We start from the raw sequence: 27,003 nt of genomic DNA on the forward strand, positions 1-27,003 counted from the left end.
ATGAAATATAGGCTATGCATGTGTTTTAATTAGCAAAGTAATCATCCTTTCAAAATATCACTGTTCAACACAAGGCCACATTAAGAATCTATCAAACTATACAAACTACTTTACAAACAGACAGCCACACACACACATACATACACGACTATCCTATGCTAAAGTTGTATTTTCTTAGTTTTGTTTTTAAACATTTTTCTTTTGAGAAAAGGTGATGATGCTTTTTTACTACATTTGTGTGAACAACAAAACAAGAATATAAATGGCTATTATGCATTTATAAATGACCCAGTTTATAGGGGTTGTTGCATGTGTAAACTTCCAGACAGGGATTGTGTATATAGTAACAAACGAATTTGTTATTTATTTATTTATTTTACATTTTCCCAAACTAGAACAATTGTGCTAATTAAGTTTTGTGCTTATTAAGCAACATATTATCTATGTAATTGTAAGTTTTATATATGATTTAGTTAGAGCAGAAAGACAAGGTCTTTGAGGATGGTGGGGAATGGAGGGGAAGAAACCATGACCTAATGGATATTGGAGTTAAAAAAAAACAAAAAAAAAAAACAGATAAAAATTTTATCTTCAGAGAAGAGACCTGGCTTGAGTGTATGGAACTGCTGTTTCTTAGCAAAGCAGCAAGTTCTAGATGTTTTCGATCTAGTTTGGATTCTTTGCCATCAAATTTGAACTCTTTGTCATCAAATTTGATGGCAAAGAATCCAAACTAGATCGAAAACATCTATATATGGAAAATTATGGAAGTCTACTTAACAGGCAAGACTCCAGTTTTTCAACTTTGCTGGACGTTTTTTCTCTGTGAACATTTTATTTCAATAGACTCACTACACAGGATGACTATAAATGTAAAGTATTCAATATAGTACACTTAGTATACTGAAAATTTAAAATGTATGTATGTATGGAATTGTAAATAAATTTAAGTATGAAAAGAAGTATAAATTCATGAATGTATGAAAATGTAAATTTAAGTCTAGAATAGAAGTGTAAATTAAGTGTAAATGAAAGTGTAAATTGAGTGTGAATGGAAGTGTAGATTTAAAATACATATGAAAGCATAAATCTAAGAGAGAGAGAGAGTGTGTGTGTGTGTGTGTGTGTGTGTGTGTGTGTGTGTGTGTGTGTATATATCACCATCATCATCATCGTTTAACGTCTGCTTTCCATGCTAGCATGGGTTGGACGATTTGACTGAGGACTGGTGAAACCGGATGGCAACACCAGGCTCCAATCTAATTTGGCAGAGTTTCTACAGCTGGATGCCCTTCCTAACGGCAACCACTCAGAGAGTGTAGTGGGTGCTTTTACGTGTCACCCGCACGAAGGCCAGTCAGGCGGTACTGGCAACAGCCACGCTCGAAATGGTGTCTTTTATGTGCCACCCGCACAAAAGCCAGTCCAGGGGCACTGGCAACGATCTCGCTCGAAAACCCTACGAAGGCCAGTCAGGCGACACTGGCAACGGTCACGCTCAAAATGGTGCATCTTATGTGCCACCCGCACAAGAGCCAGTCCAGGGGCACTGGCAATGATCTCACTTGGCTTGCCGGGTCTTCTCACGCACAGCACATATATATCGTCGTCGTCGTTTAACGTCCGCTTTCCATGCTAGCATGGGTTGGACGATTTGACTGAGGACTGGTGAAACCAGATGGCTACACCAGGCTCCAATCTGATTTGGCAGTGTTTCCACAGCTGGATGCCCTTCCTAGCGCCAACCACTCAGAGAGTGTAGTGGGTGCTTTTACGTGTCACCCGCATGAAGGCCAGTCAGGTGGTACTGGCAACAGCCACGCTCATCTCGCACAAGAGCCAGTCCAGGGGCACCAGCAACGATCTCGCTCGAAAATCCTACAACAACCCCACACAAGAGCCAGTTCAGGGGCACCGGTAACGATCTCGCTCGAAGAAATTTCATGTGTCACCAGCACAAGAGCCAGTCCAGGGGCACTGGCAACGATCTCGCTCGAAAAACCTCATGTGTCGGCCGCACAAGAGCCAGCCCAGGGGCACCGGCAACGATCCCGCTCGGAAAGATTTCATGTGTCGCCCTCACATGAGCCAATCCAGGGGCACTGGCAACGATCCCGCTCGAAAGATTTCATGTGTCGCCCACACATGAGCCAGTCCAGGGGCACTGGCAACGATCTTGCTCGAAAGATATCATGTGTTGCCCGCACATGAGCCAGTCCGGGGGCACTGGCAACGATCCCGCTCGAAAGATTTCATGTGTCGCCCGTACATGAGCCTGTCCGGGGGCACCGGCAACGATCTCGCTCGAAAAACCTCATGTGTCACCCGCACAAGAGCCGGCCCAGGGGCACCGGCAACGATCTCGCTCGAAAGATTTCATGTGTCACCCGGACATGAGCCAGTCCAGGGGCACTGGCATCGATCCCGCTCGAAAGATATATATATATAATGAAATCTGTGAAGGTACATGGCTCAGTGGCTAGAGTGTCAGGTTCACAATCATGAGGTAGTGAGTTCAAAATCCCAGACCAGGCTGTGTTGTGTTCTTGAGCAAGATACTTTATTTGCATTGCTCCAGTTCACTCAGCTGTAGAAGTGAGCTGGACGGTCATGGTCTGTTCTATCAGGATTGCCTTGGACTACTACATATATACATTGGTGTATAAGGGACACCTCTCTGTGGTCACTTGACATACTACAAATAGCAGTCAAATCTCTTTCAAATTAAACCTTAGTCTTTGAAAAAGAATACATCGGTTATGGCTGTCATAGATACAGTATGCTTAATGTACAAAGATGGGGTGGTCATAGCCAGAACAACCATCCTGGAATGTCTTTGATTGAAGTAGTCTAGCTAGCCTAGGGCTCAACAACAAATTGTCAGGGTGGCCCCTGCCATCATCTACACCAGAAAGAAATATCTAAGTTGACCTCTCACTGTGACTCTCCTATCTTTCAGTGTAACCCAATATTATAGTTTTTTTTATAATCAACAATGTCATACTGCCAGTCCCCTCTCAAGCTTATCACAAGCCCCCCCCCCACACACATACCACCACCACTTGGTCTTCTAAGATTTCTTGGTGCCATATTACTGATAATAACATCTGTTCACCTTCCTCATGTTTGTCTCGTATTCTTAAACCACACAGAGTGAAAAGCAGGCAGTTTCTTTACTTTTGTTTTAAAATGTCAAAAACTGCTTTATTAACCTTGAAAGATTTTCTCAAAGAGGCACAGGGTGCATCAAAGTTGCAGAGATAAATTGCAGCAGATGAGAATCATCTGTTGTCTGCTACAATTTACGTCAGTGCTTTTATGCACAATGTTCCTATATGAGAGAATCTCTCAAGGTTAATAACACAGTATCTGGCATTCTAACAAGACAACTACATTAAGTTGGATACAAAGATTACCTTTTGGTACTAATACTGCTTCAATCGCTAATAATCTTTATTTTTAAATAGAAAGCAAAAAACAAAAACAAATGGGAGGGGTTTCATTTACATGTGGTAGATGAAACCAAAAAAACAAAGACACAACAAACAGGTCACCCAAACACATTACAAGAGGTGACATCTAAAGACATAACATGTGAGAGGTGTCACCCAAACATGTGAGAGATATCACCCAAACAATCCAATAAGATTATTAATAAGGCATTAACAATAAAGGGGTAACTGAGGGGTTTATTCCAAACACCTACAGCCATAAATAAATGAAGAATCCTCTAAATCAGTGGTTCTCAATGGGACGGGGGGGGGGGGGGGAGAAGAGGTCCTTATACGATTTTTAGGGGGTCCACACAAGCAAAATAGTAAATTGGGGATCCATAATAGTATTTTAAGGGTCCAGTTGGGTTTCTTTCTCTAACGTTTTATGTAATTTATCATGTTTCTTAGCAACCTATACAAGTGAACATGGGAAAACAAAATAAGAATTTTGGAATAAGCATCTATAAAACTAGCTTTTAAATATTAAATGGCTGTGGGGATCTACCAGAATGAAATAGTAATCAAAAAGGGTCCATAGGCTAAAAATGGTTGAGGCCCATCGATCTAAATAGTCTCTCAACTTACTAGATATAGCAACTAAATTTCCCTTTTATTACACATCCAAGCCTTTCTTGAATAGGAAAAGAGACACATTATGCAATATTGTCCTACATATGGATGGCACCTGTGCCCAGCGTGGCCTTTCTGGCACTTGTGCCCGTGGCATGTGTAAGGACTTTCGAGCGAGATCGTTGCCAGTGCCCCTGGACTGGCTCTGGTGCGGGTGGCACGTAAAATACACCATTTTGAGCATGGCCGTTGCCAGTACCGCCTGAATGGCCTTCGTGCCGGTGACACGTAAAAGCACCCACTACACTCTCGGAGTGGTTGGCGTTAGGAAGGGCATCCAGCTGTAGAAACTCTGCCAAATCAGATTGGAGCCTGGTGTAGCCATCTGGTTTCACCAGTCCTCAGTTAAATCATCCAACCCATGCTAGCATGGAAGGCGGACATTAAACGATGATGATGATGATATGCACGAAAAAACAGGAGATACTCATACAGCTGCAGTAGTGTGTGCACTAGTTAATTTGTTTTTTCTTAGTTCAGGTTTTAATTATGTAAAGGTGTGCTGATCTCTAACTGTGGAAGGAACCTGTAGGAGAGGTAGACTCAGGAAAACGAGGGACGAGGTAATGAATCTCATGGACGCAATGACAGCGACCAAGACTTTTGGCGATCTGCTGTGCCTGAGAAGACATGTCAAACTAAGTGAAATCAATTGTGGCCAGTGCCACAGAAAAAGCACCTGTGCTGTGACATGTAAGAGGTACTTGTGCTGGCGACACATAAGAGGCACTTGTGCTGGCGACACATAAGAGGCACCCATGCTGGCGACACATAAGAGGCACCCGTGCTGGCGACACATAAGAGGCACCCGTGCTGGCGACACATAAGAGGCACCCGTGCTGGCGACACATAAGAGGCACCCGTGCTGGCGACACATAAGAGGCACCCGTGCTGGCGACACATAAGAGGCACCTGTGCTGGCGACACATAAGAGGCACCCGTGCTAGCGACACATAAGAAGTACCCGTGGTGACGACACATAAGAAGCACCTGCACTGGCGACACATAAGAGGCACCCGCGCTGGCGACACATAAGAGGCACCCGCGCTGGCGACACATAAGAGGCACCCGTGCTGGTGACATATAAAAGGCACCCGTGCTGGTGACATATAAAAGGCACCCGTGCCAGTAACATCTAAGAGGCACTTGTGCTGGTGACATATAAGAGGCACCTATGCTGGCAAGACATAAGAGGCACCCATGCTGGTGACACATAAAAAAACACCCATGCCAGTAAAACGTAAAAGGCACCCAGTACACTCTGTGGAGTGACTGATGTTAGGAATGGCAACCAGTCATAGAAACCAAGCCACTGGAGACTGATGCACCTCTCCAGCTTCAGTCAAACTGTCTTACTCATACTAGCATGGAAAACGGGATGCTAAATTGTGATGATGATGGTCAAACAGAAGAAAGGACAGAGAAGTTCTTTTTTATTGCTTCTATTGCCTTTAAGGCAACAACAGAACAAATAGTTATTATATCTTAAATTAATTAACCAGTTTATACAATTTGTAGTTTGCCCAATCTTCATATGACAGGGATTGTGTACACAGCAATGTTACTTAACAAATGAGAATTGTTTTTTATTTTACATTTCTCAAAACCAGAATGTGCAAATTAAGCTGTGTTTGCAAAGCTTATCAGCATATTACCTACGTAATTATCTATGTAATTAGAAATTATTTATAGCTTAGGCAGAGAAGAAGGAGTAACACTCCTGACTTTTGTAGTGGAGTGAAGATGGAGAGTAAGGGAGGTAACAAACAACTTTGAGGTTACTGCAGTAGGAAACACCACACCACTTCACAATACTGAAGAAGGATGAAAGGTGAAATCGACTAGTTGAGTATGATACCAGAATTCAGAGTAACAAGGCTAGCTCCATCATGGTCCAACATATCTAGTCATCTTTTGACTTAATAATCATTTCAACTCTAGACACAAAGCCTGCGATTTTTTAGGGGGAAGGGGATAGTTGGTTACAGTGATTGCAGTGCACAACTAGTACTTATTTCACCGACCCTAAAAAGATGAAAGGCAAAGTCGACCTCGGTGGAATTTGAACTCAGAAGGTAAAGCCGAACGAAATGCTGCTAAGCATTTTGTCTGGCTTGCTAATGGTTCAGCCAGCTTGCTGTCTTTTTCTGACTTAGTATAACTAAATATGTACAGCAGGACTGAAGCCGGACCATATGGCTGTGACACACATGTATACAAAGAGAATTCATTTTGTAAATTCATCAAAATTTATGTATGAATATTTGTGAAATATGAAAAATAATAAAAAAAGAGAGTAAAGTTTTTAATGTAATGCATACACACACATTATATATTTACTGTTTACTCGTTTCTGTCATGAGACTGCAACCATGCTGGGGCACCACCTTGAATGTATCGACCCCAGTACATATTTTTTTATAATCCTAGTAGTTATTCTATTGGTCTCTTTTGCCGAGCCACTAAGTTATGGGGATGTAAACACACCAGCACCAGTTGTCAAGTGGTGGTGGGGGCAAACACAGACACAAAGACACACACATATATATATATATATATATATAAATATATATATATATATATATATATATCATAATCATTTATGACAAGCTTCTTTCAGTTTCCATCTACCAAATCCACTCACAAAGTTTTGGTCGGTCTGAGGCTAGAGTAGAAGACATTTGCCCAAAGTGTCACATAGCAGGACTGAACCTGGGACCATGTGGTTGGGAAGCAAGCTTCTTACCACAGTCATGCCTACATACACACACATGTTCACATTCCAGGATTACATGGTCTGACAGGTTGAGGCTGATTTCCTACGGCTGGAAGCCTTTCATGTTGCCAACCTCCACCTGTTTCCAAACAAAGTAATATTTCCCCATGGCCAAACATGTTTACACAGAATATTAGAAATGAAGGACATTGCACATATGATGGTAACATCTGTTTATAATTACCATGTGATATCAAGATAAGGAGATACATACATTTATACAGCGGCGAGCTGGCAGAAACGTTAGCATGCCAGGCGAAATGCTTAGCGGTATTTCATCTGCCGCTATGTTCTGAGTTCAAATTCCGCCGAGGTCGACTTTGCTTTTCATCCTTTCGGGGTCGATTAAATAAGTACCAGTTACGCACTGAGGTCGATATAATCGACTTCATCCGTTTGTCTGTCCTTGTTTGTCCCCTCTGTGTGTAGCCCCTTGTGGGTAGTAAAGAAATAACACACATTTATACATATATGATGTGCTTCTTTCAGTTTCTCCTCGACCAAATCCACTCATAAGGCTTTGGTCAGCCTGAGAATATATAGCACAAAACACTTGCCCAAAGTGACACGCAGTGGGACTGAACCCAGAACCATGTGGTTGGAAATCGAACTTCTTAACCACACAGCCATGCCTGTACCTTTGCAAAGATTAACTCCTGAACCATTTTGTCAGCAACTTCTGTATATTATTGCTCAGCTTAGAAAATTCTCTTCAAGATTTGCCTTGTGCTTGACAATGCTCTTACATCCATGTACTTTTGATGAGTTTCAACTCCAGTATAAAGGACATCTTCTATTCCCACCCCCTCTGCCAACACCAAATTGTTACTTCAGCCAGATCGAGAAGTCAGTCTCCTCTAAAATTTATTTATGCCAGACCTTCTCACAAACATGGATTCTACGACAAAAAATTGTCTTAATTTGTAATAGCAGCAAAAAAAAAAAAGTTTTAAACAAAGATTCTGGAGATGTAATGAAAAAAGAAAAAGAAAAAGTAAAACATGAAAAGCAGTGGAACATATTGTTCCCCTGTCCTATATTTAAGAGATGAGGAATTATTTACATTATTTACAATTGACGGATATTAATCCTCATCTTGTTTGTTAACGGGCATATGGTATAGTGGTTACGAGCGCGGGCTACTAACCACAAGATTCCGAGTTCAATTCTAGGCAGTGACCTGAATAATAATAATAATAACAACAACATCGAAAATTACCTTAGGAATGAGAAACCAGGTTCGAAATTTCCCCCAAGACACCTGATGAAGGCTGGAGGGTATATCAGCTGAAACGTTGTGTTAACAACAAACAAGATGAGGACAAATATCTGTCAATTGTAAATAATGTAAATAATATTGTTCCCCTATTCATACAGGCTTGTTGGAAATGTAAAGGGAGAATGAATGTGATTACTAACAACAGTGACAACTTCAATTATGTTTCAGTCTTATTGAACCTCTTCAATAAGTGAAACAGTCTACCTACAACCGTAGATATCAAACTGACCCAAGACATATACAGGACCTTTACAAATGAACATAGTGTGGACTTATCAGGAGAAAAATACATATGAATGCCTATGCATGAAAATTTAGAGTTAATGTGGCCGTTTGTATACTTGATATAATAAACCAAGAAATTTTAGTAAATTATAGAATGCAGTATTGAGTGAATCAATTGTTTAAGGCTATATAACAACCATTGTTTAATTACTACAACCTTAGGTTGATCAATACCTTTGTGTCAGTGGAATTTGGTACACAGAGACTGTGCACACAAACACTTACACTATATATATATATATATATATATATATATATATATATATATATATATATATATAAATATAAATATATATATACACACAAAGTAGCTTATAAGCACAGCTAATACAAAAGAACATGTGAAAATAAAGTCAAACTACGTATTAGAACAGGGGTCTCCAAAGTGGTCGATATCGACCCCTAGTGGTGGATAAATGCCTGAAACTGCACATCTACTTTATAATTATGATTATTTATTTTCTGGTACATGCCTAGGGGTTGATGAGGGGTCAAGGATTCCATGAAGGGGTCGATGGTCTAAAATGTTTAAGGACCCCGGTATTAAAATAAAGCAGCCTCAGTTTACTTTCAATTATCTTTTGGAAATCTTTCGGCTTTAGCAGCAGCAGAAGTGTCTGACTGCCTATCTTTTTGTATTAGGTGTGCATGTGTTATTGCTCTGTATGTGATTCCTTCCACTTTTATTGAGCACTCCTGCTAATCTTTCATTATGAAATATCAACCCATATAGATACTCTCTCTTTTTCATGTATCTATTTAATTTGTGTGTGCGACTATGTTTGTTTACACCGGTCTCAAGCCGGTGTTGCTGCTGGTGTTGTATTCCTTCATGCCCCGTAACTTAGCGGTTCGAGAAATAAAAATCGATAACTACCAGAAGAAATAAGTACCTATTTTGCTGTAGTCAGTCCTCAGACTTAAAAGAATAAGACAAAGAAATATGAGTATATGTTGGTCAATATAAAGATCCTATATATTCTAGACTTGGAAGGAAAGAGCGGGGCATAATGCACAGAATAAGTAGAGCGAATTCCATTCAGATTTATATAGCATCGTTCGAAATAATCACAAGATTTCGAAGAATCTGATAGTTTAATGTCGGCATGAGTCATCCTACTTAATAACAAGCGCTGTATGCAGTGTCGGGGTGTTTAGCCTCAAGTCAACAGTGTTCGAGTAAACCTATGATTAAAGGCGTTGCAACCGTGACCATCACATTGTTTTATTTTTTTTCTTCTTTTTTCTTTATATCATGGCCTGTATTACTCAATTAATTCACGACCTAAGAGAGATACTTGTTTCTCTAAGAAAGATACCTGTTTCTCTGAGAGAGATACCTGTTTCGCTGTTTCGTTACGGTTGACTAAAAAAATATCTGCACATTTTTAAAGACCATTTCAGACTAATTGCCTGCGTCCGAACTTTTTTTTTTTTTTTTAAGATGGTAAGTGATTAGAAGATTTGACTGCTATCTGTAGCAAGGTGAACGATCGACCGTGTAGAGGCCTCTTTGATGCGTAATCGCTTACTTCCAATTCAGATTAGCCGTGAGTGAACAGAGATATCAAAATTGAAAGAGATTTCAGTTTGAAAATACAGTTTTTTTGTCTTTTCTAGGGGTAGGTAGAGCCTGCATTGTCTAACTACGCCGCAATAACAATCAATGACTTCAGGTCCGATATCTTGTTCATGTTCTAAATTAGGGGTAACCAAGACACGTACAGAAACAAATTTCAGCATCGACACTCAAAGCATAATTTTGGCAATATACATATTTGCAACAAACAGTTTATAAACACACACACACATATATATATATAAATTTACTCAAGTACCCAAAATAACAAGGAGTTTCTACCTCATAAACAGGAGTTACACCACAGTCATTTTGTGATCTTTGCTACCCTGGTATCTATTAACCAATTTATTTTGTCCGAGTTAATTATTAACTTACAGAAAATAAATATATATAATAACATTATATATATATATATATATATATATATATATATATATATATATACATACATTATATTATACTATATTACATTATATTATATAGACAATAAATAAGAGTAATGTGTAAGGAGAAAAATGAAATCAGAAATTAGAAATACTTGAACTGACCTCCAAAGTTTTGTAAAAGTTTCTTGGTGCCAACACTCAAGCCATAACACGGAGACAGAGTAAGTAAAGCCAAGAAGATGATGCGAGATGCCATGGCAAATATGAAACTGTTCGTCTATATTAACAGCGACACGTCTCTAAAACAGAGCAAACTGCTTTATAATATTTACACGCTAGTTTTCTCTACATTAACTACAATATCAACATTAATGTCGATATGTACACTGTAGCCTAACAGGCTAATTACACTTGGCTTCCAACACTTGCACAAGATTCAGAATCATCCATACTATTGTTATATTGATTTAATTAAGAGATGGTGTTGACCAATCAGAAAGCAGCTTTCATCTGAATTCGTCTTCCACTTCCTTTGTAGTGTGATTTATTAAGTGCGTGGGTTCGAATTTTATGTGATCTCTAATAACCCTTTTAATTGCTCTTCGTCGAAAAATACGTTTTTATCTTAATCCACAGGAAATTAGTTTTATTATATTTATATATAAGATAGAATAATAGTGTTATGGCTGAACTGTGAGAATTGATAATAAAATCGTGTATTTTCCATGTACATAACACACCTGTAAGAACCAGAATCCTAATCTAAACACTTTTACAGGTAGAAAATCATTTTCTGTGTGTGTGTGTATGTGTGTATATATATATATCATTACAGATATAGGGTAAAGGATTATTAATTTATTAATAAATTAATAATTAATAATTTTTACCAAGTAGTTCGGTATGTAAAAAACCATTACAGGTAAAGAACTTATATAAAAAAGTTCTTTTAAATTTATAAACATAATTAAGGGATCAGCAACAGTTGCTTCACCACATACCGAAATTTAGAAATAGCAGCTAAAGTGCTAATTCTACTACTACAATAAGTCTCCAGGAGACTTATTGTAGTAGTAGAATTAGCACTTTAACTGCTATGAAGCATGATCTTCGAACTTTGAGCCTCACAAAGGCAATGATTAGTGACCGAAACCTTTGGTGATATGCTGTGCTTGAGAAGACCCATCAAGCCAAGTGAAATCATAGTCATGGCTGATGTTGGAGTCACGTAACTGGCACCCATGCTAGTGGCACATAAAGAGCACCATTCAAGCATTGGGCCTCACAAAGGCAAAGTGGCTTTGTTCCTTTCGAGCATTGGGCCTCACGGAGGCAAAGTGGCTGAGTTCCTTTTGAGTGTTGAGCCTCACTGAGGCAAAGTGGATGAGTTCCTTTCGAGTGCTGGCGCTCACAGAGGCAATAACCGAGACCTTTGACATTATGTCATGCTTGAGAAGATGATCCATCAAGCTGAGCAAAATCGCAATCATGGAAGATACTGGTGTCATGCAAATGGCACCCATGCTGGTAGCACGTAATAGAACCCATTACACTCTTGGAGTGGTTGGCATTAGGAAGGGAATCCAGCCATAGAAAACCATGCCAAATCAGACTGGAGTTTGGTGTAGCTTACCAGCCCTGGTCAAACCATCCAACCCATGCCAGCATGGACAATGGACATTAAATGATGGTGATGATGATGATGCACAAACACACACACACACGCACATACATACACGCACACATGCACACAAATATATATGAATGTATATATGTACACAACACATACAAGAATTATATTTTTGTTGCACATAATGTACACATGCATATAAGAGGGGAAATGTTCTTTCAGTTAGTGAATATAAACTGAAAGTGGGAAATATTGACATTATTTGGTGATTTCCAAGTGAATGTACCAAATGGACATTGTGACCACCCACCTTTTTTTTCCTTTCCAAAATGTCTTTGGGTACCTGTTTTCAGCAACAGAGTTTTGGAGATTAAGATTTTGCCAACAGAAAATGTAAAAAAGAAAAACTATAACAGCATTTCAAATTTTTTCCCTAACACCAATATTTTGCTTTTAAAGTTTACAGTTTTTTTCCTTTTTTTTTTTTTTTGTTTTGGAGAGTATTCTACATTTAAAAAATATTAAGGTAACAACATTCTTAAAAAATTTTATTTCCAAAATATCAATGTTGATTGCATAAGGCAACTGAGTAGACCTATGATCCAATCCATTCCATTGTGACCATCCTATCTTTGTAGATTTATGTAGGACTACAGTATTTAATACATCTTTTCATTATTTACCACAATTGTAGGGAAATTAGGTTGCTATTTCTAGCAGGCTGAACAATACTTTGAGGTTTTCTCTTAAGCAAGATGTTTTTCCCCAGTGATTAACGTAGCAATAGTGTCATTAACTGCTACAATGCCAAGAAGACACTTCAGAAAGGAACAATTATAGACATCAAATTGATGAACCAAGTCATCAAAGTGGTAGTGAGTAACAGTACACCTAATTAGGGAGGGAGATAATTAACTTAGATCATTTCAATTTTAGCATTTCAATTCTAAGATAACATTATTATACTTCTGTCAACAGTGGGAGAAAACTCAATTTAATTACTCCACTTGTGTGATCCAATAAAGGAGCTTGTATATGGGTATTCAAACTTGCAAGAAATAGCATCTAATTCTTCAAAGCAAGTCATTCTATAATAGAAAGGAAGGACATGTTGAATAATGCGATTTTGGGTTACCATGAGAAATACAGGATGGTCAAATCTTGAGCAATTTTGATTTCATTAAGAAACAAATGACAATTATTTTTTCTTATTATAGGTATAGAAATTATCATTTTCTACTAAATTGTTGACGCTGAATCCAGATCTGATAATCAAATTTCCGTATCACATCCAAATTTTGTATAACCAAGCTCCCAACATACCATTTTTCATTCCCTTTCCCATCTTGGCTTCTATTGCATAAAAGGATGTTAGTTCTCTTGTGCCATGATTTATGCTAGTCATCATCTATATCATCTTCATTGTAACAGCATCTGTTCCATGCTTGCATGAGTTGGATGGAGTTTTACTGAGGCAGACTTTTTTATGGCTGGATACCCTTCTTGCCAACAGCACTTGCTTGTTTCTAAACAAAAGTAATATTTTCCCATAGCTGAACAGTTTTCTACAGAATATTGGAAACAAATGACAGTGACACTCATTTGAAACTGTCACATGATATCAAGACAAGAAGTCACAAGCATACACATTCCTGTACACACACTCCTGCACACACATTTATGCACACATACTCATGCATGCACACACACACATACAGTCATCTATATCTATCTACACATCTATTTATCTACCTATCAATCTCTCTCTCTCTCTCTCTCTATATATATATATATATATATATATATATATTTACATACACAATTAGATGATATATGATTATACTTACAGTAATTTTAAGTGCACAACAATCACTTCCACAAAATGCACACACTCTGTTGGATATAGTTTATTTATCTTTTTGGTTATGCATATAAACAGATTTATAGTATTTCCACCTTTTTTTTCTCTTTATTAGTACTAATATTATTTTTATTTATCTATCATAATAGTTATTATTACTACTTCTAATGTTTTTTTCAACTTTATATTTACACCGATTAATATAATAGATTATACATTATATTCTATATTTTACTTATAAAACGTAAAAACTTTAAAGATATACTTATGTCATATATTATATATATTACTAGCAGAGGCACCCGGCGTTGCTCGGGAATGAAATTGTTGCTTATATACTTGAAGAAAAAAAGGCAAAATATGCTGTATAGAAATTTGAGAAGACATTCTGTAGATGGACTCTCAGATGAATGATGGCTGGGCGCCTCTCATGAATGGGGAAAATTGAAGATGTGCCAAAAAGCCTCATTGGTACTTGGAAACTTTTACGAAAATTAAAATGGGGATTAAATGAAAAAAATGATTTACGTGAATATCCTCACAAGAGTAATTGAAATAAATGGCGATTGTGGAACCCCCCACGCACGCATACACACGTGTGTCTTTGTAAATATGTTTGTATACATTTATGTATGTGTGTGTTTGTAAGAGACAGAGTGTGAGTGAGAGAGAGAGGTTTGTTGTCATATGACAACACACCCCTTGACTCACTCACACTCTGTCTCTTTCAAATACGCACGCGTGTGCATACACACGTGTGTCATTGTAAATATGTTTGTATACATTTATGTATGTGTGTGTTTGTAAGAGACAGAGTTTGAGTGAGTCAAGGGGTGTGTGTGTGCATGTGTATGTGTGTGAGAGAGCGGTGTGTATGTAGTATTTACTCTCTCTCTCTCTCATACACACTCACACACACAATAGAGAGTGAAGCTTTTTGCTGTTGTTACGTCAATACCGGAAGTTGACATTGAGGAACCTTTTTAAAGAAGTGAATCTTAAATATAAAGCAATATTATTTATTTTTAATTAAAAAAATTAAATGAAGAGCCTAAGATTTATCCGAGGTCAAATTATTCACGCATCACAAGTATGGAAGCATTTGGTGAAGTCGATTTCACGTGAAAAGCGATTACACACACATCTCTGTTTTATATATAGTATAGATTATACAAAGGTATATGGACGTACATATGTGTGTATATATCTGCATTTACCTTAGCCCTATCTCCCCTCCATTGTTACCTTATTCAACATCACAAAAAAAAAAAAACCTCTTTTATCACTGTACGTGTTTTTTCCCTCTTTTTTTCAATAATTTTAACCGCAGCAAGTATTTTCTTTCTCGATTCTGTAATACTAACAATTATTCTTTTTTTTTTTTTAGTCCTTCCTCTAAGACTTATTTCACACAAATGAATAAAATAATTTTTAACTAATAACAAATCTTTTTTCCCCATTATATTAACCTAATAATTACTCCCTCACAACCCTATTTTTTTGTTGTTATTTGAATTTCAAATAACTTATATAAAATTATACTAACTACTTGTATTTCTTATTCTAGGAATTTTTTAAAAAGAATTTCTTTTTAATATACACCATAATTCATTTTCATTACTTACATTGTATACCACTCATGACTGTCAAATCATATATAGATTTAAATATAGCTATGCTGTCCCTTTGGACATGTATTTATTTATATATATATATACATCTATATATGCATATATAAACACATATATGTATATATATATATATATATATATATATATATATATATATATATATATATATATATATAGACAGCTTTCTTCAAAGAGTACCAGACAAGCCACCTATACCTGGATACAACTCACTACTTGAATGGACCATTGACAAAACTTGACTGTAAAAAGGATTTAGATAATCCTATCAAGTGGTGCTATTAAGTTAGACATGGCCTGGACTAATCTTTGGTCGAAACATATCTATGTTTATCTAAGTTTATATATATATATATATATATATATATATATATATTATTTTACTTCTTATGATAAATACTTTAAATGGAATGTTTATCACTTAATTACTTATCTTCATTTGCCGCATCAGTTATAATTCATACACAACTAGACTCAACACTACCTAATCTTTCATAATTATATTATGAATGTCCGAACATATTAAATTGTGATGTTATGAACCAGGCTGTGTTGTAGGGAAGGATCGAAAGTAAGGGAATAGGCATGTCCTGTTGGAAGTGGGGCCTGTGGGTCCAATCGGAAGGCCGCATTGGGCATGCAGGGTCAGTGAAGTGTGAGGAGTCAGTCGGTGGTGAACAGCGCTTCAGAGCAGATGTATTAGACTGAACAGCGACGGATAGCACATGAGGATGTTGAGTGAACCTTGCAGATCGAGACAGAGCACGTGGACATTGAAAGTGACCCTTTTCTGGACCGACAGGTAAGCCTACCGCAATTCTCTCTCCACTTCCATCTTTTTCTTCTTTTACATCACATATATGACACTCACTCCATCTTCTCTAACAATATAATATTCTTCTGATGTATTCTTTTTTAGCACTGAGGAAAATGGTAATATGTAATTAATTTGATTATAATTAAATTAATTTTTTCCATGTTTCTTACATGTTGATATTACCATTTGAAATGATCGCATGCATGGATTAAAATTTTATAAAACTCATAACACCTTCTCTTCTCCATCTTGAATTGTTTGTTGAGTTTCTATAGGATACATGTTCTATAAATGCTCATGATACACCTTATATTTATATATATATATATGACAAACTTCTTTCAGCTTCTCATTACCAAATCTATTCACAAGGCTTTGGTTGGACAAGGGTTATAGCAGAAGACACCTGCCCAGGGTGTCACACAGTGGGGCTGAAGTCAGAACTATGTGATTGGGAAGCAAACTGTTTTACCGCATAGCCATACTTAAATAATATCAAAATTTGCCTTTCTTTCTCCTGACTAAGGGCAGACTGTGGAGTTTCGCCAACAAACCTACTGTCCCAGTACCCAATCATCTAATCAATGTATGTAGATCATTAAGTCAATCCTACCAAAAGGTAAGTTCCTATTGTGAAGTGAGACTTTGTTGTAGTCTCAACATTTGTTGTTTGTGGAATAAAAATCTCCCTTTGTACAGGAACCAACAATAATCACCCCTCATATTTCACATGAAGTTCCCTTGATATCTATTTTCTTTAACAGGGACCTGTAGGAAAATACTTACCATGCTCATTGCTTATATGCCCAATATTGGCAGGGAAGTAGTCAAGAACCTAAAGAATGGAATTAAATGAAACATCCTTCATCCCTTTCTCTTATAATGAGTTCAGTATGTAACTTGTGAGTGCGTTTTAATTTTCAGTTTTGTCATTCCTAGGCTGAGGTCCTTGTATTTAGTGTTGTTGGCGGCACTCCCTCGCTTACAATGTCGAGGGTTCCAGTTGATCCAATCAACGGAACAGCTTGCTCGTGAAATTAACGTGCAAGTGGCTGAGCACTCCACAGACACGTGTGCCCTTAACTTAGTTCTCGGGGATATTCAGCGTGACACAATGTGACAAGGCTGACCCTTTGAATTACAGGCACAACAGAAACAGGAAGTAAGAGTGAGAGAAAGTTGTGGTGGAAGAGTACAGCAGGAAAGGCCGACGTGTCAGCGGCGTAACCTGACCGGGTCCTCGAAGACGACGAAAGACCAGAACGCGAGCATCACGAACATAAAGGCTGCTGCAGCTGCCGGTGGCGAGCGAATCTGACGCGGCGCGAGGCGTGGAACGACGGCAAACAGATAGGGCGAAGGCGCTCACTGCGAGGCGGGCAGGCAGGCGGGAGTCAGCGGTAGAATCGTGGACGCGCCGGCCGTGTAGAGTCGATCGCGCGGCGGGTTAGGCGGGTCCGACCGTCGGCAGAAAGGAGAGGCAAGGACATGCCTTCGAGTCGGAGAGCTCGGCGTAGCGTCGGCGCGGGCGAGGATACCGATCGGTCGATGGCGACAGCACGAACAGGCGGGGGCGGCTGTCGGCGGGCGAGCGAGCGAGCGAATCTGACGCGGAGCGGGGCGCGGAACGACGGCGTCAGCGAGGGCGAGGGAGCTCACTACGAGGCGGGCGGGTGGTTGGCGGAAGAATCGTGGACGCGCCGGCCGTGTAGAATCGATCGCGCGGCGGGTTAAGCGGGTCCGACCGTCAGCAGAAAGGAGAGGCAAGGACATCCCTTCCGGTCGGAGAGCTCGGTGTAGCAACGGTGCGGGCGAGGAAGAGGATACCGATCGGTCGATGGCGACAGCATGAACAGGCGGGCGGCTGTCAGCGGGCGAGCGAGCGAGCGAATCTGACGCGGCACGGAACGACGGCGTCAGCGAGGGCGAGGGAGCTCACTACGAGGCGGGCGGGTGGTCGGCGGAAGAATCGTGGACGCACCGGCCGTGTAGAATCGATCGCGCGGCGGGTTAAGCGGGTCCGACCGTCAGCAGAAAGGAGAGGCGAGGACATCCCTTCCGGTCGGAGAGCTCGGCGTAGCGATGGCGCGGGCGAGGAAGAGGATGCCGATCGGTCGATGGCGACAGCACGAACAGGCGGGCAGGCGGCTGTCGGTGGGCGAGCAAGCGAATTTGACGCGGCGCGGGGCGCGGAACGACGGCGTCGGCGAGGGCGAGGAAGCTCACTACTAGGTGGGCGGGTGGTCGGCGGAAGAATCGAGGACGCGCCGGCCGTGTAGAATCGATCGTGCGGCGGGTTACGCGGGTCCGACCGTCGGAATAAATGAGAGGCTAAAGCATTCCTTCCAGTCGGCGAACCCATCCGATCAACGACTACCCTACATAGTAGTCTGGACCCCCTTGGGGTATGAGGGTCACCTAGAGCGTGACTATTCCCCCGGGCCTGACCCGCAAACTCGCGAATCGGACCCCGTCACGGGTACGGTAGCGGCCGCGTGGCTCGTATCGCAGCCGACACGTCGGCCTTTCCATCGCGCCGGCGGTTCGGCAGCGGCAGTCCGCCGCCGAAACGTCCGCATTCTCTTTGCTCGCTCCCAATTGCTTCCTTCTCGCTGCTGCTGTCGCCACCGCTGCCGCCACGACTCGCTCGGCCTGCTTCTTCTTTTTCGTCCGCCTAGGCCGCCGTGTAACACACACACACACTCCCGGCCAACAGCGCTTTCGATCGCAAACTCACGGGTACAGTACCGGCCGCGTGGCTCGTATCGCAGCCGACACGTCGGCCTTTCCGTCGTGCCGGCGGTTCAGCGGCGGCAGTCCGCCGCCGAAGCATCGCTCTCAATTCGGCCGCTTTCGATCGGCTCTGCGGGTACGCGGCAGCGACCGGCCGGCCGACCGTCTGCCTTTCAATCGGCTGCGGTTCGGGGTGCGAGTCATAGGGGATGACCGTCCGATCGACGACTACCCTACATAGTAGTCTGGACCCCCTTGGGGTATGAGGGTCACCTAGAGCGTGACTATTCCCCCGGGCCCGACCCGCAAACTCGCGAATCGGACCCCGTCACGGGTACGGTAGCAGCCGTTATATGGTTTTTATTTTTAATTTTTTTTTTTGCCAAATAAACATGCACCATATATTCGTTCTTTACTCGTTTATTATTGTTCTTTTTTTTTTTTAGGAAACACATGGCTGAAGTGGTCACAGATGAGTGATAAAAGATTTTCAGACAATGGACATAAGATAAAATAAGAAAAATAATAAACAAGTGAAGAATGAATTTATAGTGCATGTGTTTATTTATTTTTTTTAAAAAGAAAGAAATATAACAGTATCTGTGAGTATAAATATAAACAAAATAACATTTATCTTTTATTAGAAGCATCAAAAAATGTATTGTACGATACAAACAAGAAGATATTTTTTGAACACATAATTACCATTAAAACAGCAGAAATACTAGGTAAATTACCCTTACAAAGCAGCGAAATATATTGTTTGTATCATACCATAACAATATCTGTTTCAACACATGATATCATATCGGGAATCTTGCAAAACAAATCTATAAATGTATTAGTTAATCCTTTTTGATATCATTTTGTCTTGGTTCTTTCATACAAAATCATCTCTTTTCTTCCATTTTTTTTTTTTTGTTATTGCTTAGTCAAGAAGAAAGGGCAGAAGGTATCCTTGAATCATGGATGTGATTTAAATATTTGCAAGAGAGTGAACTCTGCTAAAGTTACTGAAGGGCCAAGTAATCATTGTTAAACCAAGTGACTGATTATGTCTAACACCCATCTCATTTAATGTATTCATATTTGAACAAATGAATAAATAAAAAAATAATAAAAAAAATAAAGGAAAAATCCATTATAATTTTCTGTAAAAACCTTTTAGTTAATTTCTATACCAAACACCAACTTGATATATGTTTATCAACAAATAGAAAAGTTAGTTATTTTATTAAACCCCTTAAACTTTTTATTATTAAAAAAAAAAAAAAGAAAATAATAATTAAAAGTAAGCGACCAATTCCAGTTTCTCTCACCAATTCTACAATGTCATTAAGAAAATAGACAATCACATCATCAAAGTCTTGAATCTACGAGATATTATATAATCAATTCAGAACAATGTGAATAAATAAGCAATACAGTTGACAAGGCAATCAGAATGCTAAAGGGCTAAATTATTTATTTTGTGGTCACAAAAGGGGTTATCAGTGCTGAAAATCCTTGCAGACTCCACTAAAAGGATATTGATATTGTTATGTTCAGCTTGTATTTAAGGTTAGTGTTTATAGAGAGAGGTTTGGGTGAAAATAGAGGAATGGTAGCAGAGAGATGAAGAGGTATAATTGAGCTGCAATTGTTGGACATTTGGAGGCCAAGATATAGAAATCAAGAAGGACAGTCAGGTTCACCAGGTAAGTTTTCACGGGAAGGTACACAGAGTTAGTATTTCCATTTAGCCAACTATGCAGCTGCTTAGGGAGCAATACTGACCCTTGATGGGTCATAGTTTTATATAAAATATTTTTTTTAAGAAACAAATATAAAATGCAAAAAAAAAAAAAAATTATCGATGTAATAGTTCATAGTTAATTGTCATTTCTTAATTTTTTTGTTTTCAACATTAATAAAACTGAAATGAATACAATTTGTATCACAGTAATCTCATATACTTATTTCATGTTTTTAGTGAGCAATGGTTGATAAAAAAAAAAAATGATGGTCTGGAGAAACAAAGACACACACATAGATGTATACATATATATGGGAAAATTTACGAAAAAAACAACAACAGACCAGGACAGGTGGTGTAAACAACAAAAGGATGTATTAGTTTAACGCTTGGGAATAGAGAAAGTCCTTAACGTTTCGAGCTAACTCTACACTCTCCGGCTGCACCTCTCCTACCCACAGATTACACTGGACCTATACATATATAGATACACACACATACACGATGGGCTTCTTTCAGTTTCCATCTACCAAATTCACTCACAAGGCTTTGGTCAGCCTGAGGCTACAGTAGAAGACACTTACACAAGGTGCCATGCAGTGGGACTGAACCCAGAACCATGTGGTTTCTGCTATAAGATGCAGTGGACTCTTAGTTGAGTGTCTGAAAAATATCCTATAGCTTCACAGAGCCTCGAATATGAAGTGCAATTCATTTAGGAAAAAAAGACTTACATTTTTGTAATATATATATTTTTTAGTCTCTTTTGGCAGAAGGCTCTGATTGGAGAGAGATTTAGTTGGTATTTCTAGAAGATGGAGCAATCATGTAGAACAGTTGTGGGCAACTTGCAGCTGCACACAGGTCTTTTTGGATACCAAGCCTTAACAAAATAAAAAAAAATTACCTCAAACTTTTAGTGCTGTAGTCCACCAGACAATAAGTCATGTCACATACGGCCTGCTTCTTGTAAAAGGTAAGCTAGTGCCTAACGTACAGGCTCTGTTATTGACTTGTGGTCATTAATGTTCTCTCAAAAGGCTGAAATAATAATTAATAATTATAGAAGGATGTGTTTTCAATCTGAGATCAAAGCATGAACAAGGAGTATTTGAGCAATCAATCTAATTGTGGTTAATATGAAAGAAAAATAATTTTGAAATTAAGATATTTATCCAATATCTTTTACTTGTTTCAGTTGCCATACCGTGGGCATTTCTTGAGAAATTTTAGTCAAATGAATTGATTCCAGTACCTATATTTTTTTAAGCCTGGTACTTATTCTATTGGTCTCTTTTGCTAAACTGCTAAGTTATGGGGAATGGAAATGCACCAATACACATGCACACGTTGAGGAATCCCAACATTGTCTGGAAAGGCATCCATCCCCAATTATTTGGAAAGTGTCCAAATCCATCCTCACCATCATTAAGTCCTTTGGCACGTTGCACGTGCTAGTCCAAGAAGATTTCCCCCTAGCTTTTTCAATGTATTCTCTTTGTGATAAGAGGGCCATCCATTTTTTGTTGGCCCTCCTTACTAACACAAAGTTAGCTGTCTGCATCGTTACTTTTTACTGTTCTTGTTGTGTTTGTGGTGTGAGTTTCCTTTTGGGATCTTTTTCTGTTTGCAGTGGGTTTCTTGGTGCTTTAGTTGATGATTGTGGTGTTACAAGAGTTGTCTGAGTGTGGGTTGTCTGAATATTTGTTGTGGGTGTATGTGTGTAGTTTCTTTGTTATCTTGCTTTGGTGCAGGACAAGATGTCTCGCCTTTGTGACTTCTTTTCGTTTTTTTTTTTTAGATTTACTGTTCCTCCTCCTCATCACTTTTCAATGTGGTAGAACTAGTGTCTGTTGCAACCTCCTCCTATCTGTGTGGAAGTGAATTCATATGTATCTTTTCCTGCATATTTGTTTGTGAGAAGGGGTTGTTGAACTTGATTGCAACATGCTGGTTGTCATGGTTGACCTCTCTGACAGTTTTGCTGTTATGCCTGTCACCACCACCACCACCATTGTTGCTATTTTTGCTGCTTTACCTGTTGTTGTTGGTGATCTTTCTACAGCTGGTGCTGTTTTTTTTTGTTTTCCAAGCCTCGGTATTGGTGTCAATGGAGGTCCACGGACCCCTGTACCTTTTCGCTGAGGGCAGCATGCTTGTAGGTGTGTTGCTTCACAGCAAGTGAAGCATGAGTTTTCTAACTTGCCCAGAGATGCAACACAATGTCAAACCTTGAGTTGTCCACCTTGTCTTGACAAGAATTAAAAGTTATGTAAATGATTTTTCCCTCCCAACTATGGGTGTAGTTTTGATTAATTGCATTAATAATTTTAGTAACTAACAGTATGTAGTCATGTTTGAGCTGATGATTTTCAATGCTTGTAGATCATCAGTTCAGGTTAGTTGTTCATCCTTTTGAATAAACTAGTTACTGTCTTTCAGAGTTGTACATGTTACTTACCAAAACAATTACATCCTGAAGGTATATGAAATTGGAAGGGAAGGAAGGGTCTACAAAAGTATCTTCAAATCAGAAATCTGGCCCCAGATGATTGCAATAGAGCAGATTCTGTTAAAGTTATTCAAGGTGCCAGTTGGTGGTGTTAAACTGGGTAACCAATTAAGTCAACCACCCATGAAGGCTATGGCAAGATTTGAACTCAGAATGCATGGCTGTGTGGTAAGAAGTTTGCCTCTCAGCCACATGGTTCTGGGTTCAGTCTCACTGCTTTGGCATCTTGGGCAAGTGTCTTCTACTAAGCCTTGAGTCAACCAAAGCTTTGGGAGTAGATTTGATAGATGGAAACTGAAAGAAGCCCATCATATATATATTTATATAAAATAAGGCAGTGCTCCCCCAAAATAAGGCAGTGTTTTAGCATGGCCACAGTCAAATGACTGAAACATGTTAGAGAGTAAAAGAATATATATAAGTTTGTATCTATGTGTGTATGTCTTTGTGTCTGTGTTTGTCCTTAAACATCGGTTGACAACAAATGTTGGTGTGTTCATGTCCCTGTAATTTAGCAGTTCAGCAAAAGATATTGATAGAAAAAGTACAAGGCTCAAAAAAAAAAAAAAAAGTCCTGGGATTGATTTGTTCAACCAAGATCCTTCAAGGCAGTACCCCAGCATGGCTGCAGTCAAATTACTGAAACAAGTAAAAAAAGGCAGGAACAAATACTGCAAGGCATTCAATCCAATGTACTTATAGTTCAGCCAATCCAACATTATGGATTGCTATTTTTTTTTTTGTATAAAACCCAAAAGTATGAAAGGCAAAGTGAACTTCAGCCAAATTTGAACTCAGAGTGCACAGGGTTGGAACAAAAGCAGTCTGTTTGGTACTTAAATGACTGCTTGTCCACATTAATCATCTATATGAATAATGAATTATATTAGAATGATTAACTAAATCCCAGACCAAGAAAGAAAAAATGGAAATGAAAAAAAAAATGCTTTTTGTTTATTTTTTTCTAGTTTTTTTTTTTTTTAGATGAAAATATGAAAGTATCTTAATATAAAAGGATATTAAAATTTTTTTACTATTTAAAAATGTTTTTGACATGTCTTAGAGAAAGTGTAGTGTTCATGATTTTTTTCTCAATGGCTCCGAAACTAGTGGAAGGACATTACCTTTAGATCAGATTCCAAACCCTTATTTATGATATTTAGATGTTAAAATAATGCCTAACCCATGTTCCAGCCATATCATAAAACATCAGCCCTCTTCTCCAAGGCGTATGAGACCATAGTTGAAAGGATCGATAAGTATTTATGCGTGACTGACATTAAGTTTTTGAGTTTCATTGCTGTCCATGTTTTGTAAATAGAACTTTTCATCCTGAAAAAAAAAGAGAGGAAAAAAAGGCTTGATTGAAAAACAAAAACAAGGAAAAATATAAAGATACCATATAAAACAAAAAGAAAATTAATGATAGTTTTTATAAGTGCAGCAGGTGTGGTTGTATGGTAAAATGTATGCTCCTGAGTTGAATCCCACAGCATGGTACCTTGGGCAAGTTTCTTCTACCATAGCCTTGAAACAACCAAAATCTTGATAATGGACTTGGTAGACAGAAACTGAAAGAAGCTCACCATATATATAATTACAATTATAACGATAGAGAATATGGAAACTGGTACATCCTCAAAATTTATTTCCTTTTATTTTACGGTATGTCACACGATATATTTTTATGGTAATGACGACCTACACATGTTTCTGCTGCACAGAATATGAACAGTTACATATACAGCTGGGCCTAATTTTCAGTGCAGCTTTGATCAGGGTCTTTCAACCAGCTTGGCTCAAAGCAAACTGAATTCGGTTATTTGTTTATTGGTTAGGATTCAGGAGGATGTGAGGGGAGGTTAGTTTGAATATGAAACTTGATATTGTTGTAAAATTCTACGGTTGACCTTGATTTCACATAGCTTTGATGTTGTCTAGGTCATATATGCCTTTGAATTCACGTATCCAGATGTTTTTGCTAGGTGTTATAAAGTCCTAATTCTTTTAGTTGAGGGTTAAACAAATATGTATATATAGATTAGGCTTGTGAGACCCCTCTCATTGTGTAACAACTTCACTGAAGTTGGTGTTACAAAAAAGAAAAGTATCCAGTACATTCTGTAAAGATGGTGTTAGAAAGATCATCCAGCTATAGAAACCAAATCAAATATGAAGTTTATGAAAGCAGAAATAAGCTGTCTAACCCATGCCACCATGGAGAGCAAAGTCAATGATAATGATGATGAAGAGAACAATGATGAAATGAATGTTAAATGTATTCTTACTGCTTCAGGTTCATATCTGTCCATGATCTTTAAGGTGATAGGGCTTAAGAGCGTACGTGGCACGGCTGAAGGGTCTTGGAATCCTAAAAAAGAGATGAAAAATAAGTAGAACATCTTTGTCAACTGCAGCAGCATTGAATGCAGTAGTAAGGATGCTGGGTAAAGCAATGCACCGAGGCTCCTAGACCTGCATGCTCTCAGGAAAGAGCCCAGTGTGCCTATGCTTTAAAATGGCACTGGTTAGGACAAGGGCAGGTGGATGTGTGTTGTGCATAAGAAATGCAAAAAAGTGGGTTGGCAAGACTCAACACAGTCAAAGACCATAGTTCTGAATGTGTAATAAGTCTAGAACTGATGAGGGTATCAAGAAATGAATAGGCTATATTACTTTCTCCAGCCTGTCTTAAAGTAAAGAGACCTTCAATGCTGTGGCCTAGAACTAAAACAAGGCCCTGGCCACCAGCAGTTTTAAGGATAAGATTAGTTACATGCAGAGGCGGACCCAAGAGTGGGGGCCTGAGAGGCACGTGTCCCACTCAAGAAAAGAAGTGCACCCTTCTAAATAATGTTATTATGCCCTTTTCTCCTGGAATAGCATTCCATTCTGACCTTGTGCCTTCCTTTTGAAAAATTCCTGGGATTGCACCTGACGTGTGACTGTAATCCCATTGAGAGGAAATTTCAGTGCAATATCTTGTGATTCAGCCACCTTTCTCACTGAATAGGATTTTTCTTAGTTTAGTCGATAAACACCTCCCCAAAATGCATAGATGCAGAAGAATATTTGATAGACATACCTTGAGAGTTTCTTTTAGCTGTGCACCTGGCACAAAGAAAATTTTAGTAAGATGACCCATACCTGAAACAGAGGCAATACTGTATGCCAACTGAATAGCCAATGCAACACAAAGACCATTGTATATGAGGCAGAGGAGATGTCACTGAATCCCAGTGACAGACCGAAGTACAGAAATATGCGAGTATGACAGAAGGTCTTTCCTTGACCATGTTTAACAACTAAAAGTCCTCTTTTAATATCTAGATGTGAAATGTCACAGCCAAAACCATGTCATTGGGAAGTAAATTTCTTATGACAGCCAATTTCATTATAATCTTTTTCTTGAAGGGTCTGCAATTACTTTTTTTTACCTAATAACTGAGAAAAATTCTGGATTACGTTGTACTGTTGTATAAGATAGTTGTACCACTTACCACCAATAATTTTACTGAATACAATGCCAATTATAATGACCATGGTGATACCTAAAGGACCATACCAGAAGAAATTGATGCTGTAAAGATTCTGCAATGGCTTTCTGCAAACACAACAGTAAAAAATCAGTCTT

The 27,003-nt window shown here is 38.9% G+C and overlaps 2 protein-coding genes across 12 annotated transcripts in view; both read right to left on the reverse strand.

Moving 5' to 3' along the window:
• Positions 1-10,912, reverse strand: part of LOC106883658 (uncharacterized) — a 44,387-nt gene extending 33,475 nt beyond the window's left edge. For both annotated transcript variants that reach the window (XM_052969475.2, XM_052969474.2), the window contains exon 1: positions 10,595-10,912. In XM_052969475.2, the coding sequence (XP_052825435.1) occupies positions 10,595-10,688 (94 nt within the window). In that variant the 5' untranslated portion in view covers positions 10,689-10,912. The remainder of the gene's footprint in view (positions 1-10,594) is intronic.
• An 8,755-nt stretch (positions 10,913-19,667) lies between these two features.
• The window catches only part of LOC106880188 (sodium-dependent multivitamin transporter), a 153,281-nt gene continuing 145,945 nt past the window's right edge, over positions 19,668-27,003 (reverse strand). For 7 of the 10 annotated variants that reach the window (XM_089355283.1, XM_089355285.1, XM_089355288.1 and 4 more), the window contains 3 exons: positions 26,870-26,973; positions 25,658-25,740; positions 21,222-24,701 (listed from right to left, as the gene is read on the reverse strand). In XM_089355283.1, coding sequence (XP_089211409.1) covers positions 24,633-24,701; positions 25,658-25,740; positions 26,870-26,973 — 256 coding nt within the window. In that variant the 3' untranslated portion in view covers positions 21,222-24,632. Of the gene's footprint in view, positions 24,702-25,657; positions 25,741-26,869; positions 26,974-27,003 lie in introns of all 10 variants that reach the window. The other 3 variants (XR_016242629.1, XR_016242627.1, XR_016242628.1) reach the window with 1 other exon arrangement.

Source organism: Octopus bimaculoides, chromosome 7 (genome assembly GCF_046866305.1).
Source record: "Octopus bimaculoides isolate indiv1 chromosome 7, ASM4686630v1, whole genome shotgun sequence".
Classification (NCBI taxonomy): Eukaryota; Metazoa; Mollusca; class Cephalopoda; order Octopoda; family Octopodidae; genus Octopus; species Octopus bimaculoides.